This window comes from Protopterus annectens, chromosome 1.part0, assembly GCF_019279795.1.
Source record: "Protopterus annectens isolate FY-2018-M chromosome 1.part0, PAN1.0, whole genome shotgun sequence".
NCBI classification, from domain to species: Eukaryota; Metazoa; Chordata; order Ceratodontiformes; family Protopteridae; genus Protopterus; species Protopterus annectens.
This window is the reverse complement of record NC_056725.1, coordinates 11,937,775-11,952,807: the sequence shown is the minus strand read 5'-3', so window position 1 is coordinate 11,952,807 and position 15,033 is coordinate 11,937,775. Positions and strand designations below refer to the sequence as shown.

Genomic DNA, 15,033 nt, shown 5'->3' with positions numbered 1-15,033 from the left:
GAAGTCTTCTTTAAAGCTAAGTACCCCGTTGGGGAAACTTTTCTTGCCTCAGACCGATGTCAGACAAAGTTAACAATTGTATTTCTTGTGGGAAGCAAATACCGCATAAGGATTTCCATTCCCTCTGTATACCTTGTTTAGGCCCAGACCACGACGTCTCGGGCTGTCACTTTTGCGCTACTTTCAATAAACGCACTATTAAGCGTCGGGCTGAGTTCGCCCAGCACTTTTTTGGTAAAGCTTTTGATTATAAAATGTCGTTGGAGACTCCGACTACCGTTTTGTCCAAAAAACGCAAGGACAAAGACCGACACGCGAGGTCCGCGGTCTCCACCGACATCACGCCAAAACCGGTTACACGTGGTCCAGTTCTCAGCGAGGCACCTACGCAGCCCCTGACTACCGACGACACTTCTCTGGCGGTGTCTTCTGTAACCGAGACCGCAGGTGCCTCGGCCCATACCCAGACTAAGCTACCGAAGCCACTGTGAGTGTTGAGCCTCCTAATGTGGACAGGTCCACTTCCACCCATGGTGTCTTTAGACCCTCATCTTCCTTTTCCATAAAGGCCTTTACTAAGTCCAAATCAGCCATGCATCCCAAGAGGCCTGTTGCACAGGGCCCATCTCCAGGCCCCATGCCTAAAAAGCAGATGCTAAAAATGGCTGAGGATTTAATTACTCTTATCAGGGGTTCCCAGCCCCCTACAGACAAGAGACCAGGAGTGGAGGAAGATTCCCCCTCTTCTGACCAGGGCTCCATTATTTCAGAACATTCTGATGTAGAGCAACACTCGTACTCCCCTTTTGAAGATTCTGATGCAGAGCAGTCCATTCCTTCTGTATCTCCCCCAGAGGATTTTTCTTTTGGGGAAACCTTGCATACCTTGAGGGAACACTTCCATTGGGAAGGCCAAGACTTTTCTGATTCCAAGAAAAGACTTAGGGAATTTCTTTTGCTGCCTCAGCACAGACCTCTAGCGATACTTCCTGTCTTGGACATACTTGATGATGTTTAGTCGGAGGCTTGCCTTAGTCCGGATTCCCTGCCTCCTGCCCCAGTCAAGCCTGATAGGTACTACAAAGTTCCTAACTCTCACCAATTTCTTTACAAAAGCCATAATGCTGACCCTGAAACCATTTCTCAAGGCCCCAAGGGAATGAAGGCCTCTACTGCTAAGAATCCACTACCTTCCGAAAGAGAGTCTAGATCCTTAGAAAGGTGGGGAAAAAAGGTATATACCTCGGCCACCCTAGCCATGAGGGCCTTAAATTGTCAGTTCCATATGCTTAAATATCAGCAGTTTCTGTTATCACAATTAAGGAATAAAATGTCTCAACCTGAACAACCAGATTTGAAGGAGTTGCAGGATATGATGCATAGTGCAGAACAAGTGGGTAAACACACCTTACAATGTGGCTATGATGCTCTAGAGGCCTCAAGTAGAGCTGCTGTTATAGGATCAGTCATTCGTAGACATGCCTGGCTTAGGGAACAAACCTTGCCTGATCATGTTAAAGCTAAACTACTAGATGCTCCTTTACAAAAGGATGTATTATTTGGTACTAATGCTGAGGAGATACTACGGAAGATGGAAGAAAAAGCTAAATCTATGCAAACTGTCAAAGCTTTTCTACAGGTTCAACCACCACGTTTTAGCAGAATTTGGCCTTCAAAAAATTGGTCCTTTCCAGCCACGGACAAGCCCCAAAGAGGTAGATACAGGCGCACAAGGGGCAGAGGACAATCTCAAGGATCATATAGAGGCAGACAATGGCAGACTCCAGCACCAAGAGGTGGCGAAGACAGTACACAACAATACAAGAAACAAACCCAATGACTTTCCCCTTTTCATGCCAAGCAAGTCTCAGCTGGCAGCACCCTTGGGAGGAAAGCTGGCATTATTTACAAAAAAAATGGCATATCACAGCAGACAAATGGATCCTGGACATTATAAACAGAGGCTGCAGATTTCATTTTCACACTCTTCCAAAAATGAGAGGCATGCCAAACCTGCCACACAATCAAAGGGCAGAGGCTCAAATACAAATTTCAAAGCTCATGGAAATGAAAGCTATTCAAGAGGTACCTACTCACGAACCAGGTCAAGGTTTTTATTCCAGACTATTCCTGGTACCAAGGAAAGGAACCGACTGGAGACCCATTTTTGGCTTATCCATCCTAAACACATTTCTACTCGTACCAAAATTCAAGATGCTCACCTTACAGCAGCTTCTTCCCATGCTGGGCAAGGAGTCTTGGCTGGTAACATTGGACCTCAAGGAGGCATACCTGCATGTCCCAATCAGACAAAGCTGCAGAAGATACCTCAGATTTCTTGCAGGTTCAATCCACTATCAATTCTCTGCATTGCCCTTTGGCTTATCTACTGTGCCCAGAGTATTCACGAAATGCCTGGCATCAGTAATTGCCTACTGCAGACTTCAAGGGATACAAATTTACCCTTATTTGGACGATTGCCTGATCCAAGCGGACAGCAAACACATACTTCTGGAACATCTGGCTTATGTAACACGGTTATTGAATTCTCTGGGATACACAGTCAACAAAGAGAAATCCAGGCTAACACCATCTCAGAAAATAACTTTCCTGGGTGCCAGCTTGGACACAAACACCCAGATGGCCTACCTTATGCCAGAAAAACAGGGGCAATTAACTCAGTACTTCAAAATACTAGCAAATTGTACCAGGCTAACTGCAAGGAAAATCCTGCAGGCTCTCGGCTTCATGGCATCTTGCATTCTTCTAATCCCATGTGCAAAGTTGCATATGAGGAAACTTCAATGGTACCTAAAAAACCTTTGGTCTCAACACAGCCACAGTTTGGAAACAATAATACCAATAATACCATGTTTGCAAAAGGAATTTCTATGGTGGGCCCAAGCATGCCAAACAAACACAGGTCTACCATTCTGCAAGCCTCAAGCAAATCAAGTCATCACAACAGATGCCTCAGACTACACCTGGGGGGCACACATGACCGACAGGTGCATTCAGGGCAAATGGTCCCAAAAGGAAAAGCACCTTCACATCAATCAAAAGGAAATGCTAGCAGTGATAAATGCAATTACAGCTTTCAAGGACCTCCTGCATCCAGGGCAATTATTGATAAGAACAGACAACACCACAGTAATGTGGTACATAAACAAACAAGGAGGAACACATTCATACCCCCTGTGCAGGCTAGCCATGTCACTTTGGAACTTGGCTCTGGAATGGCAAATCGAACTTCAAGCACAGTACCTGCCAGGATTGGAAAACACGCTGGCAGACAATCTAAGCAGAAATATGACAGACCCACACGAATGGAAGTTGCATCCTCAAGTCTTTACAAAGATAATCCAAGTGTGGGGAAGGCCAGACATAGATCTCTTTGCCACCCACAGGAGTCATCAATTGACAAAGTTCTGCTCAAGGACCTTCCATCCAAAGGCCTGGAGAGTGGACGCCCTTTCTTTCAGTTGGGCAGCACGGACAGTTTATGCCTTCCCACCTTTGCCTCTTCTGCCCAAGGTGCTCTTGAAAGCAAGAGCAGACAGACCGAAGATGATACTGATTGCTCCAGACTGGCTAAGACAACACTGGTACCCACTCCTGAGGAGCCTAACACATACTCCTCCTTGGACCCTACCTCTAATGCCTCTTCTACTGACTCAGCACAGCTACAAAACTCTTCACAGTCAGCTGAAAACACTCAATCTGGCTGCATGGAAAATTCCTTAACACCACAACAGACCCTACTCTCCAAAGAGGTGCAGGATGTCATTTTGGAGGCCAGAAGGCCATCTACTAGAAAGGCTTACTCTGCAAAATGGAAACGGTTTTGCGCTTGGAATGAGGAAAAAGGCCAGGATCCTATAAAACTGAATTTGCCTCAGATATTACAGTATCTAGCTGAGCTGTTGAACAGTGGACTTTCATTTTCCTCCATCAAAATTCATGCCTCAGCCATTTCTGCAGAATACAACACTGATCCACCCTTATTCTCTCACCCACTCTTAAGACAGTTCCTCAGAGGGGCTAAGAATATAAGACCTCCAAGGAAACAACCAATACCAGCCTGGGATCTTAATTACATTCTAGAAAAATTAACATTGCCTCCCTTTGAACCAGCTGCCTCAACAGATTTGCAATATTTGTCCTGGAAAACAGCTTTCCTTCTGGCCATTACCTCAGCTCGTAGGGTTTCGGAACTACAAGCCCTCATGGCTGTGCAGCCCTTTCTCATCTTCCATCAGGACAGGGTTTCCCTACGAACCAACCCGTCATTTATGCCTAAGGTAGTATCCAGGGTAGCTTTAAATCAGGCCATACACTTACCTACCTTTTGCCCCAATCCTCAAAACAAAGGGGAAAGGCTGCTACATTCCTTAGACATCCATTGACAGCTATGTTACTTTTTGGACAGAACAAAGCCTTTCAGGAAATCAGAACAACTCTTTGTGTCCTATGCTGTAGGAGCTCAAGGGAAGCCAATTTCCAAGCAGACAATTTTGAAATGGATAGGCCACTGCATACGGTTTTGTTACTCCTTTCATGGTAAATCTGTACCTGCAGGCATCAGATTCCACTCCACAAGGGCCACAGCTACCTCTGCAGCCTTCCTCAGAGGAGTCCCTACCAAAGATATTTTGGAGGCAGCCACTTGAAGTTCTGTGCATACCTTCACTAAACACTACCACCTACCTTTATACTCCAAAACTAGAGCAGGCTTTGCTACTGCTGTGTTGCAGGGCATTCTGGCTCCTCCCATTTCCACCTAGTGCCTACCACCCTGTGCGTAGCTTTGGGATTCTACCCATCTGTTATGACTGCAGCTGTATGCACGATGAGCATAGTACAGTTTTGTACCTACCATAAATGTAGATGTTCGAGTGCTAATACAGCTGCAGTCCAGGTTTCCCTCCCTCCTTCCCCCCTGGGTACGGACCTAGTGGCTAACTCCTCATCTTACAACTTGATTGGGTTATCCTTCTATGGTGTATTTGCTTGCAACTACTGATTATTGATTATATTGTAATGCATGATTATATATTATATATATATATATATATATATATATATATATATATATATATATATATATATATATATATTTTTTATATATATTGCCTTCCTTCTGGGGGCACCTGACATCTGGGGCAAGAAAGACTGAAGAAAATGGCGTCGGCTGTGTCTTATATACCCCTGTCGCACTGACGTCAGGAAAGAAAGCGATGACAACCGACGCCAGACCTAGACTTTGGAATTCGACTGACCGAGGACCCGCCTGATGGCAGGAGAACCCATCTGTTATGACTGCAGCTGTATTAGCACTCAAACATCTACATTTATGGTAGGTACAAAACTGTACTTTTTATTTAGTCGGTTTTGTGAAGAACCTCTGATGTCTTTTCAGGTGTTTAATAAAGGTTACATTATACATCTAGAAGATTGAACAATGCTTATTGTGTCATTGTGTTAATGTCCTCTACAATTAAATCATTATTCAGAGATTCCTAGATATAATTGGGTATAGTTTCTAATTATGTTGAGATTGAATGTGCATTGCCCTCAAAGTTGAGTTTGTCATGTGCCGTAATACCAAAGTCTCTCACTGTGTATGTCTGTTTTAGGTGATTATTGCCTCCTTTGACATGTATCTCACTAAACATATCAAACTGTTAAACCCCAAAGGTTCCTAATGAAAATATTCACAGGACTCAACTGACCTACCAAGAGAAGGCTAGAAGCTGTAGCACTATATTTAGTGTATTAGTCTTTTGAGGGAAGCTCTTTGTCTCACTTGCTATGCCATTAGAAATCTGGTTGGGCTAGATCTCCCTCATCTCTGCAGTATCTCCTCCAACAGTGCCTGAATCGGAGACTTAAATTTTCACCAACAGATAAAGTATTGTGGAGGGATAGGTTTAAACCTAGTATCTCCCAGACCTCTGAAATAAACTTCCCTTGCATTTTAAGAAGTGTGATTATTCATTTCAATGTAACTTAGCTGGATGGGCTGCCACAAGTTTAATCTGGGATTGACAGATATGATCTAGTGAAAGAAGGTGTTGATTGAACTAAAGGGAACTGACATGACTTGAATGGTCATAAAGCTTTAGTGTTCTTGGAATGTCTATAAAATTTGTGAAATGTACATATTGGATTGCTGTAATCAAAGTGCATAATTGAGTATTTTTGTATTAAACAAGATTTTATCTTTAGTTCCCTAAATATGTAATAAATTTATGGTATTCTGGAGAATTATCTGATTGTATCGTACAAGGTGACTAAACATCTGTAACTTTTGTATCATGAACAAATTTGTTAATTCAAGTTGGACTTGAGGATGACCTAGATAAAATAGAAACATTAAAAAGAAAGGGATCTGTCAGTGAACCTGAGGAAAAAGCAAAGGAAATACTCTTACCAGAATCCCCAGTTTTACAGGGGGGGGGGGCAGACACCTGGGGAGAATTCGGAATTATTGATAGATTGATGTTTCGTCCTTTCCCCTTGACAGTACACAGGATGTTAACCAGGATATGATTTGGAATGACGTGGATTCAAGAGTTTGCAAACAGAATAATTTTAGTATTTATAACTTTACAGATTTAGTAGTCAATGAGACTTGTTTTAATTTATTTACTTAAGGATTTCATTTTGTTCCTATAAGTCCTGGTTCATTGGTAAACACATTAATTGATAGCAAGTTATTTATTAGGCAGCTTAATTTACAGATTTATTTTAAAGGTGTACACCTAAATCAAGGTGAAATGTCTAGAAAGAGTTTGTTTAATCCACCAATTAATTCATCATTAAAAATTTTTGAAGAGTTAGTTGAAAAAGAAGCGAGACAACTGAATAGTAAAGACAATTACACTAACAATTTGTCAGAAGAGGAGACATTTCTGTTGAAATTATTAAAGGGCGAAAATTGTAGAGTGATGAAGCCTGACAAAGGGGGAGGGGTGGTCTTGATGTATAACGAAGAGTATGACACTTATATACACAACATTTTACAGGATTCGGAACATTATACAGTCGTTTCCTGTAATGAAATTAACATTTCATATTCTAAAATTAAATATTACTTGTCAGATCATTTACTACAAGGTAGTATAAATAAGAAATTATTTAATTTTTTGCATGTTGAGAATCCCAGGGTCCCTGCTATATTTGGGATCCCTAAAGTGCACAAAGGGATTAATGAACTAAAATTTAGACCTATAGTAGCAAGAGTTGGTAGTATCACTGAGCCTTTAGCGATTTGTGTTGACTCCCAGTTGAAGAAATTTATAAACTCTGTTCCTCACATAAAAGATTCTTGGGATTTTTTGAGGAGAATAACTAAAGATAAATATGATGCAGATACATTCTTAGCCACTATTGACGTGGTGGATTTATTCCCAAGTATCCCACATGAGATAGGTCTAGAATGGTTTGGAGAAATTTTATGCACTGAAACAGGATTAGGCAGTAATACTATTAATTTGATTATGGAATTTACTGAAACTGTTTTGAAAAATAATTTTGTTTATTTTAATGGAGATTTCTACCAACGGAGAAAAGGAGTTGCTATGGGGGCAGCATGCGCCCCTTATATGCTAATTGTGTTTTTTACTACTGGTAACATTAATTTGTCCTTAACTCAGATTGGCGGAGATATATCACCTTTTATACCCACCACCTGGGCGACATTTGTTTATTATGGGAAGGTTCAATAGGAGAATTCAATGAATTTGTTTTATTTGAAGAATTCTATTGATTTTCTGACTTTTACCTATACCATTAATGACTCTATTATTAATTATTTGGATGTTACATTATACAAGGATAAACTAAACAATTGTTTTCAGTCTAGGCTATATAGAAAACCCACTTTCTCTAACACTTAACTGCATTTTGAGAGTGGACATCCATACTATCAAAAGAAAAGGATATTAAAAGATCAGATGTTAAGGGCATTGAGAATGACTAGCATCAATTCTGTATTTTTAGATGAGGTCAAGATTTTGTTCCTTTTTTTTTTTTTTTTTTTTTATATATAAAGAAAGAGGTTACCCTAAACTTATGGTAGACAATTTAGCTGAGGAAGTTATGAAGTACAAGGACAGTAAGTTCTTTCTAGGTCTAGGGTCCATGGATGAGACAACACATTGTGATGGTAGAGCTGAATATGGGGTGGCTTTAACACGCACCTTTTCCACCACATCATGTAAAGTAGAGGAAATTATTAAAAAATATTGGCCCATTCTGAAAGTGAACGAGGACACAGAGGTACATATTCCAGAATACCCTTCTTTCGTGAGAAGGAGAGGTATGAATTTGAAGGACATGTTTGAGGAGAAGAATGACAACACAGGGAAGGTTGTCAGGTCAAGAAGAGATAATTTAAATGTGGTGCCTGCCGACAATGTGAGTACATTTCTGAAGAGAGTGATGTATGGATTCCCTCTAGAGGTATTAGGATGGTAGCCTCTACACATTATAATTGTGGTATGAAAGGGTTAATATACATAGGAATTTGTGGAGTTTGTAACATTTTTTATATTGGAAAAACTGTACGTACCCTTCGGAAGAGGATATATGAACATCTTTACGAGATTACTAAATGTAAGTAATCTAATGCCTTTTATAGGCACTGTTTAGTATGCAAAAACATGAATATTAGGTTTTCAGTAGTGGAACAGGTAGTCACTGATCCCCATGGTGGTAACGTGGAGTCCAGGGTTGAATTTGGGGAGTTACTCTGGCAGTTAAAGACTGATGCTGGCAGATCTGCTGGCCTTAATGATTGCATTAGCATTAACAGTGTTCTAAAACTACAAGCTAATTTAGGATTGTTTTGTAAAGTTTTTTTTTTAATTATCACAGTGTTTACATTGCTTACTATTTTAACAGTATTTCATTATGGGGTTATTTATTATTTTAACCTTATAATATTTATGTACAGATTTATCTATTTAGGTTAACATAAGAATTATTTATAAACTATGGTAATGTTGAATTAATTATTTTGAATACATATTGGAAGTTATATGAATTTTGAACACACATCCATTGAAACATTATTTAAGGGGAGGGATGGGTTTTCTAAGAAACAATTGTTTAATTAACTAAGAGAGTACTTAACACACCTGAAGGATTTTATTTTCAGTTCTGATGAAGCTTTATATTACACGAGGTGAAAGCGCGCTTAACATTGATTGTGTTTAGATTTGTGTAGAGCCCTGTTTTTACTGCATTTTGGAGTTCGAGCATTAAACCTATTTTATCAACAATATTACGTTGATCTGCTTGGTTGACTGCCTTGGATTTCGTTTTTTTATTGGTCTGGTTCGTTCGTATTTGTGGACTCTGATGAATTCTTTTGTTGGCCATTCTTATGCTGGAGACAGCATTAGAGGATGTCCTTCTATTCACATGTTGCACTATTCTCACTTGTGAGATCTTGTGCCTCAGGCCACTCAAATGTCGGCTCCTATGCCATAACTTAAGCCAGGCTGCTGCTGGGTGCGTGGGATGTCACACGCAGGGCCATAAATGTGACGTCCACATGCACAGACCTCAGAACTTCTCTGCTGCAGTCAAGCATCAGCTTGCTCATTCCGCTCCACACTTCTGAAGATGATACAGGTAAGTACCCCATTGGGGAATGTTGTTGTATTTTTTTCTCTTAGGCTTAGGGTGCTGTTGCTCTTTTATAGCCAGTGTCATCTAGGAATGGGAAATGTAAGTGCGGTCAGCAAATTCCACACAAGCATTCCCATGAGTTTTGTCTTTTCTACTTAGGCCAATCCCATGACCATATGACTTGTAGTATTTGTCAGTCGTTTGTCCCTAAAACCCCACGTAGCCATCTAACAGCCCTTAAATTTTTCATGGAGCACCAACGACTAAAGCGTTTGGCCCTAGGTATGGAGGCTGAACTGGCTGTCGAGGTGGAGCTACCTAAAAAGAAAGCCAAGGTTTCAAGGTCTTCTGCTGCTGCACCTCCAACATTGGACGTTCTGCCAGCTGCCGGTCTAGGTGCGAGTTCGGCAGCTACCTTGTCAGAAGCTGACCTAGAATCTCCAGTTGGCACATCCACAGAGGTTACTGCAATGTCTGCCTCCACAGTTTTGGGGGGGGGGGACCAGGCTTTACCAGACGACTGCCTATGTTTTCAGACCAGGGCTCCTTGGCCACAGGCATGAAGCCTGAATCTAGTCCTTCTCTTTCCCACACAACTTCTAAGGCATCCCCTTTGAAGAGAAAACAGAAAACTAAACATCTGTCTCCCACAACAGAAGAGCAGCCAGATTGGCAAACTTTTTCCCAGCCCTTGGTTCAGGCCCACTGGTTCTCCTACTCCAGCCTTGTCTACCCTTAGCCCTAGGCCAGCCTTAGCTGCTTCCATCCCCCTAAATCACACTTATGAAGAAGATTCCACTTCCTCCTCTGATGATGAATCACTCACATCCACCTCTCAACTGGCATCTCCCCTGGAGTACTGTTCTTCAGATGAAGACTCCCTGAAAGGAGACTCCCCACCTGAAGATATTGCCTTTGGGGAAACTATCTCTAAAATGAGAGAGCATTTCAAGTGGGATGCCACTCAAATGATTGAGGTGCAAAAGAAATATTTTGAACTCCTACAGATGGAATTTCCCTCTCCTTATGCTGTTCCCCCTGTAATTTCAGCTTACCTGGATGCTTTTGCTTCAGCCTGTAAGACCCCCTGAATCCCAGCCTCTATACCCTAAAGGCTAGATAGGTTCTACAAAGTCCTTGATGACCACAAATACCTCATTAAGCCACCTATGACAGCCCCAGCTGTCATTGCAGTGGCTCCAGATAAGCAATCCAGGCAGATTCCCTCATCCTCCCTTCTGCCGTCAGACAAAGATAGCAAAGGATGGACAGACTGGGGAAAAAGATTTATGCTTCATCCACCCTGGCCTTTAGGGTCATTAATTATCAGACACACATTGTTAAATATGCCTTGGACCTTGTTTCTCAGGCAACTTCATTACTCTCTTCCTTACCTGATTACCCTACCAAATCCCAGGTTACTTCTAAGTTCTCCTTAACAGCACAAGTTGCCAGACATTCTATTAAATGCAGCTGTGATGCTGCTGAGGCTTCAGCCAGATCAGCTGCCTCGGCCTCTGTACTGCGCAGGTACTCCTGGGTCAGACTACAGTCCCTCTCTGATGATTTCAAAAACAAGATCTTAGATGCTCCCCTGAACAGTAAATTCCTCTTTGGCAAGCAATTTGTAGAACCATTCAAAAGCTTGCAGGAAAAAAGCAAGGAACTTCAGGACCGCAAACACTTATTGGTATCACTGGTTCCTAAATTCTATATAAACTACCCTGCTAAAACCCTCCTTTGGTAGGAGAGCACCTGCTCCTTCCTCCTCTAAACACAGGAAAGGGTCTAGAAAAACTTCATCTCCGAGAACTGCCTCTTCCCAGTCCACCCCCAGGCAGCCCTTTCTAGGTGGACCAAACAATGTTTGACTGCCTAAACTACCTCCCCTTCTCTACCCGCCTTTCCCACTGTCGACCTCTTTGGCAACATATCACTTCAGACTGCCAGTTATTATCAATAGTGGAAAAAGGGTACTTTATGGCCAGGCAGGAAAATCCTTTTCTAAAAGGCAAACCCCTACCGACCAAAAAAAAAAAACTCCACCTGATACCCCACATCATCCAAGATTTACTATCACAGGGGACCATAGAAAGGTTTCCCACAGGCCAAAGAGGGGTCAAGTGTTTTACTCCAAGCTCTTCCGGTCCCAAAAAGGAGGGCCCATGGAGGCCTGTTCTGGACCTCTCTCTATTAAATCTCTTCCTGCAGGTTCCTTCCTTCCTTCCGCAAGCTAACCCTTCTTCCACTGCTAACACCCAGTGCTTTCATGACCACTTTGGACCTGAATGAGGCATACCTCCATATTCCCATTCACCCAGGGTACAGGAAGTGTTTATGCTTTGCTGTGCCATCCTCACACATTCAGTTTACTGGCTTGCCCTTTAGTTTATCCACATTACCAAGGGTCTTCACAAAGTGTCTTGCCCCAGCATTAGCCTACTGCCAAACAAAATGCATACAAATTTACCCTTATCTGGACGACCTACTCATCCAAGCAGAAGAGGCAAGTACTCTCAGGACACACCTGCAATTCACAGTGTCCCTCCTTCAAAGTCTGGGGTTTACTCTGTCTAACAAAATCCTCCCTTACTCCATCCCAAGACCAAACCTTCTTGGGCTGCAGAATAAGGACAGACTTAATGAGGACCTTCCTTCCTCAAGACAAGGTGTCTTCTCTAAGCAACTACTACTAAGTTACTTTCGATAAACACATCTTGCCAGGCAATTCCTCCATCTTCTATGCTTCCTAGCATCTGTTCTTCCTATGCTTGCCAGGTTGCACATGAGGAAGTTCCAGTGGTACTTGAAAAATGTCTGGTCCCAACACAGTTACCCCCTGGAATTCCAAGTAACCTTCCTGCCCTGCCTAAAGAAAGAGTTGAGGTGGTGGATCCAACAAATAAGCCAGAACCCAGGCCGCCTTCTGCAATCAACCAAGTCAGTGCAATTCCTGCACACAGATGCCTTGGATCTAGGATGGGAGACTACTGTTAATGGTCTCAAGGTACAGGCTCAATGGGAATGCTCCCTCCGGAGAAAACATATCAACGTGAGGGAAATTACTGCTCTCTTTCTAGCAGTAAAAACCTTCCTCCCTCTAATAGAACCAGGTCCCCTCCAAGTCTTCACAGACAGTACCTCTGTGATGTACATCAACAAGCAGGAAGGGACCAGATCCTACTTCCTATGCAGGCTAGCAATACAGGCATGGGAATTTGCCACCCAGTACAATGTCACACTGCAGGCGGTCTACATCCCATCTCAGGACAGTCATCAAGCAGATGCCCTTAGCAGATCATTCTCTCAACATCATGAATGGATGTTACACAGAGATGTTTTCTTGGATATTATCCACCGATGGGGCACCCCACAAAGAGATCTGTTTGCTTCCCCTCAGAACAGACAACTACAGCTATTCTGCTCCAGTCTCCCATACCCACTAACATGGAAAGTGGATGCCTTTTCAGTTTCTTGGAAAGGGCTGTTCCTTTATGCCTTCTCCCCCTTCCTGCTCATTCAGAAAGTCCTGCTGAAACTTCAGAAGGACAAATCAAAAATCTTGCTGGTGACCCCCTGTTGGCCAAAGCAGCATTGGTTCCCCCTTCTTCTATCTCTTGCCAATGACAATCACCACAGGTTGCCTCACAAGGTGGACCTGCTCACACAACAGAAGGGATTTCTAATTCATCCTCATCTGGAAGTCCTCAGCCTAACCCTGTGGGTGATAAACTTCTGATCCCTTTCAGACACCTCTATTCTGAAGATGTGCTATCTGTCCAGCAGGAGGCCAGGAAATCCTATTTCCTCAAAATGGAAAAGGTTCTCCAGTTGGTGTCTTCAAAGGCAACTAGACCCCTTCCAACTGGATGCCCCTCTAGTCCTAGCCTATATGTATGAGCTACTAAAATCAGAACTTTTGTACGCCTAAGTGAAAGTCTATTTGTCAGCCATTTCAGCCTGCTTACCTATTGATCCACCCTTGTTATTCTGATTAGAGGTGAAGCTTTTTCTTAAGGGGGTTCCCCATATCAGACCTCCAAGGAAACCTATCCTCCCTCCATGAGACCTGAACTTTGTCCTGAAGAAACTTACCACTGCCCCCTTTGAACCTGCAGCTACTGCCACTTTAAAGATGTGCACCTGGAAGACTGTCTTGTTAGTAGCCCTTACTTCAGCTAGGAGAGTCTCTGAGCTGTAAGCACTCATGGCTACTCCACCCTAAACTGTCTTCCACAAAGACAGGGTAACTTGTGTATCAATCCATCCTTCATTCCCAAAGTGGTCAATGAATGTCCCTTAACCAATCTATCCATTTCCCCAACTTTTTCCTTCACCACAGAATGACCGTGAGAGTGTGCTCCATTCCCTTTATGTTCACTGGCAAGTGAGGTTTTACCTGGACAAGACGAAAGACATTAGAAAGTTCAATTGGCTCTTTGTATCTTTTCACCCCAGGGCCCTGGGAAGAGCTGTATCCAAACAGACAATATTCTCCTGGATATGCAAAACTATTACCTTCTGTTACTCTTTCCATGGTAGACAGTTACCCCACTCTGTTAAACCATGCTCTACTAGAGCAGTGGCCTCTTCAGGGGCTTTTGTCAAAGGTCTGGACATGGCTGCTATACTAGAGGCAGCCACATGGTCCTCTGTACATATCTTCACCAAGCATTATAAACTGGACAACATCTCCAGAGCCAGGGCAAGATTTGCAAGAGCCATCCTCCACGGTTTCCTGGATACTGTCACCTCTTTCTCCATCCATTCTGCTTGAGCTATGGTACTCTTCCCACAAGTTTGAATACTGCAACATGTGACTAGAAGGATATAGATTAATTGTGTAAAATCTTACCATAACCATAGATGTCCTCTTCCATGTTGCAGTATTCATTCCCTCCCTCCTTTCCCTCAGAGGAACTTTTCCCTTTCTGGATGGCATCCTTTCTTTTTCCTTAGACTTATTGTCCGACTGGGCAGTCATTTCTGAGGTCTGTGCGTGCGGACGTCACATTTATGGCCCATGGTTTATGGCGCTGCATTTGATGTCCCTTGCACCTGGCAGCAACCAGGCTTAAGCTTTGGCATAGGAGCCAGATGTCCGGGTCACCTGATGCAGCAGATCCCACAAGTGAGAATACTGCATCATGGAAGATAAGTACTCCTTTTGAGACATCTTTTGGTTCATTGCATGCCTGTGTAGGTTCATGTCATCCAGGAAGGGAAAGTATAGGTGCAGTTATCAGATCCCCCATAAAGACACCTACGACCTTTGCCTTTTATGTTTAGTGCCTATGCATGACCATACGTCCTGCTCCATCTGCCAGGCCTTCGTTCCAAAAACCCTATGCAGCTGTCTGCACGGGTTGATCATTTATCTTGAGAATCAGCGCC

At 42.7% G+C, this 15,033-nt stretch overlaps 1 protein-coding gene across 1 annotated transcript in view; it reads left to right on the top strand.

Annotated features, from left to right (window-relative positions):
* BICRA (BRD4 interacting chromatin remodeling complex associated protein) overlaps positions 1–15,033 on the top strand; it is a 2,119,634-nt gene that overhangs the window by 1,790,168 nt on the left and 314,433 nt on the right. The window contains exons 11-12 of the mRNA XM_044070712.1: positions 6,658–7,632; positions 8,057–8,421. Coding sequence (XP_043926647.1) covers positions 6,658–7,632; positions 8,057–8,421 — 1,340 coding nt within the window. The remainder of the gene's footprint in view (positions 1–6,657; positions 7,633–8,056; positions 8,422–15,033) is intronic.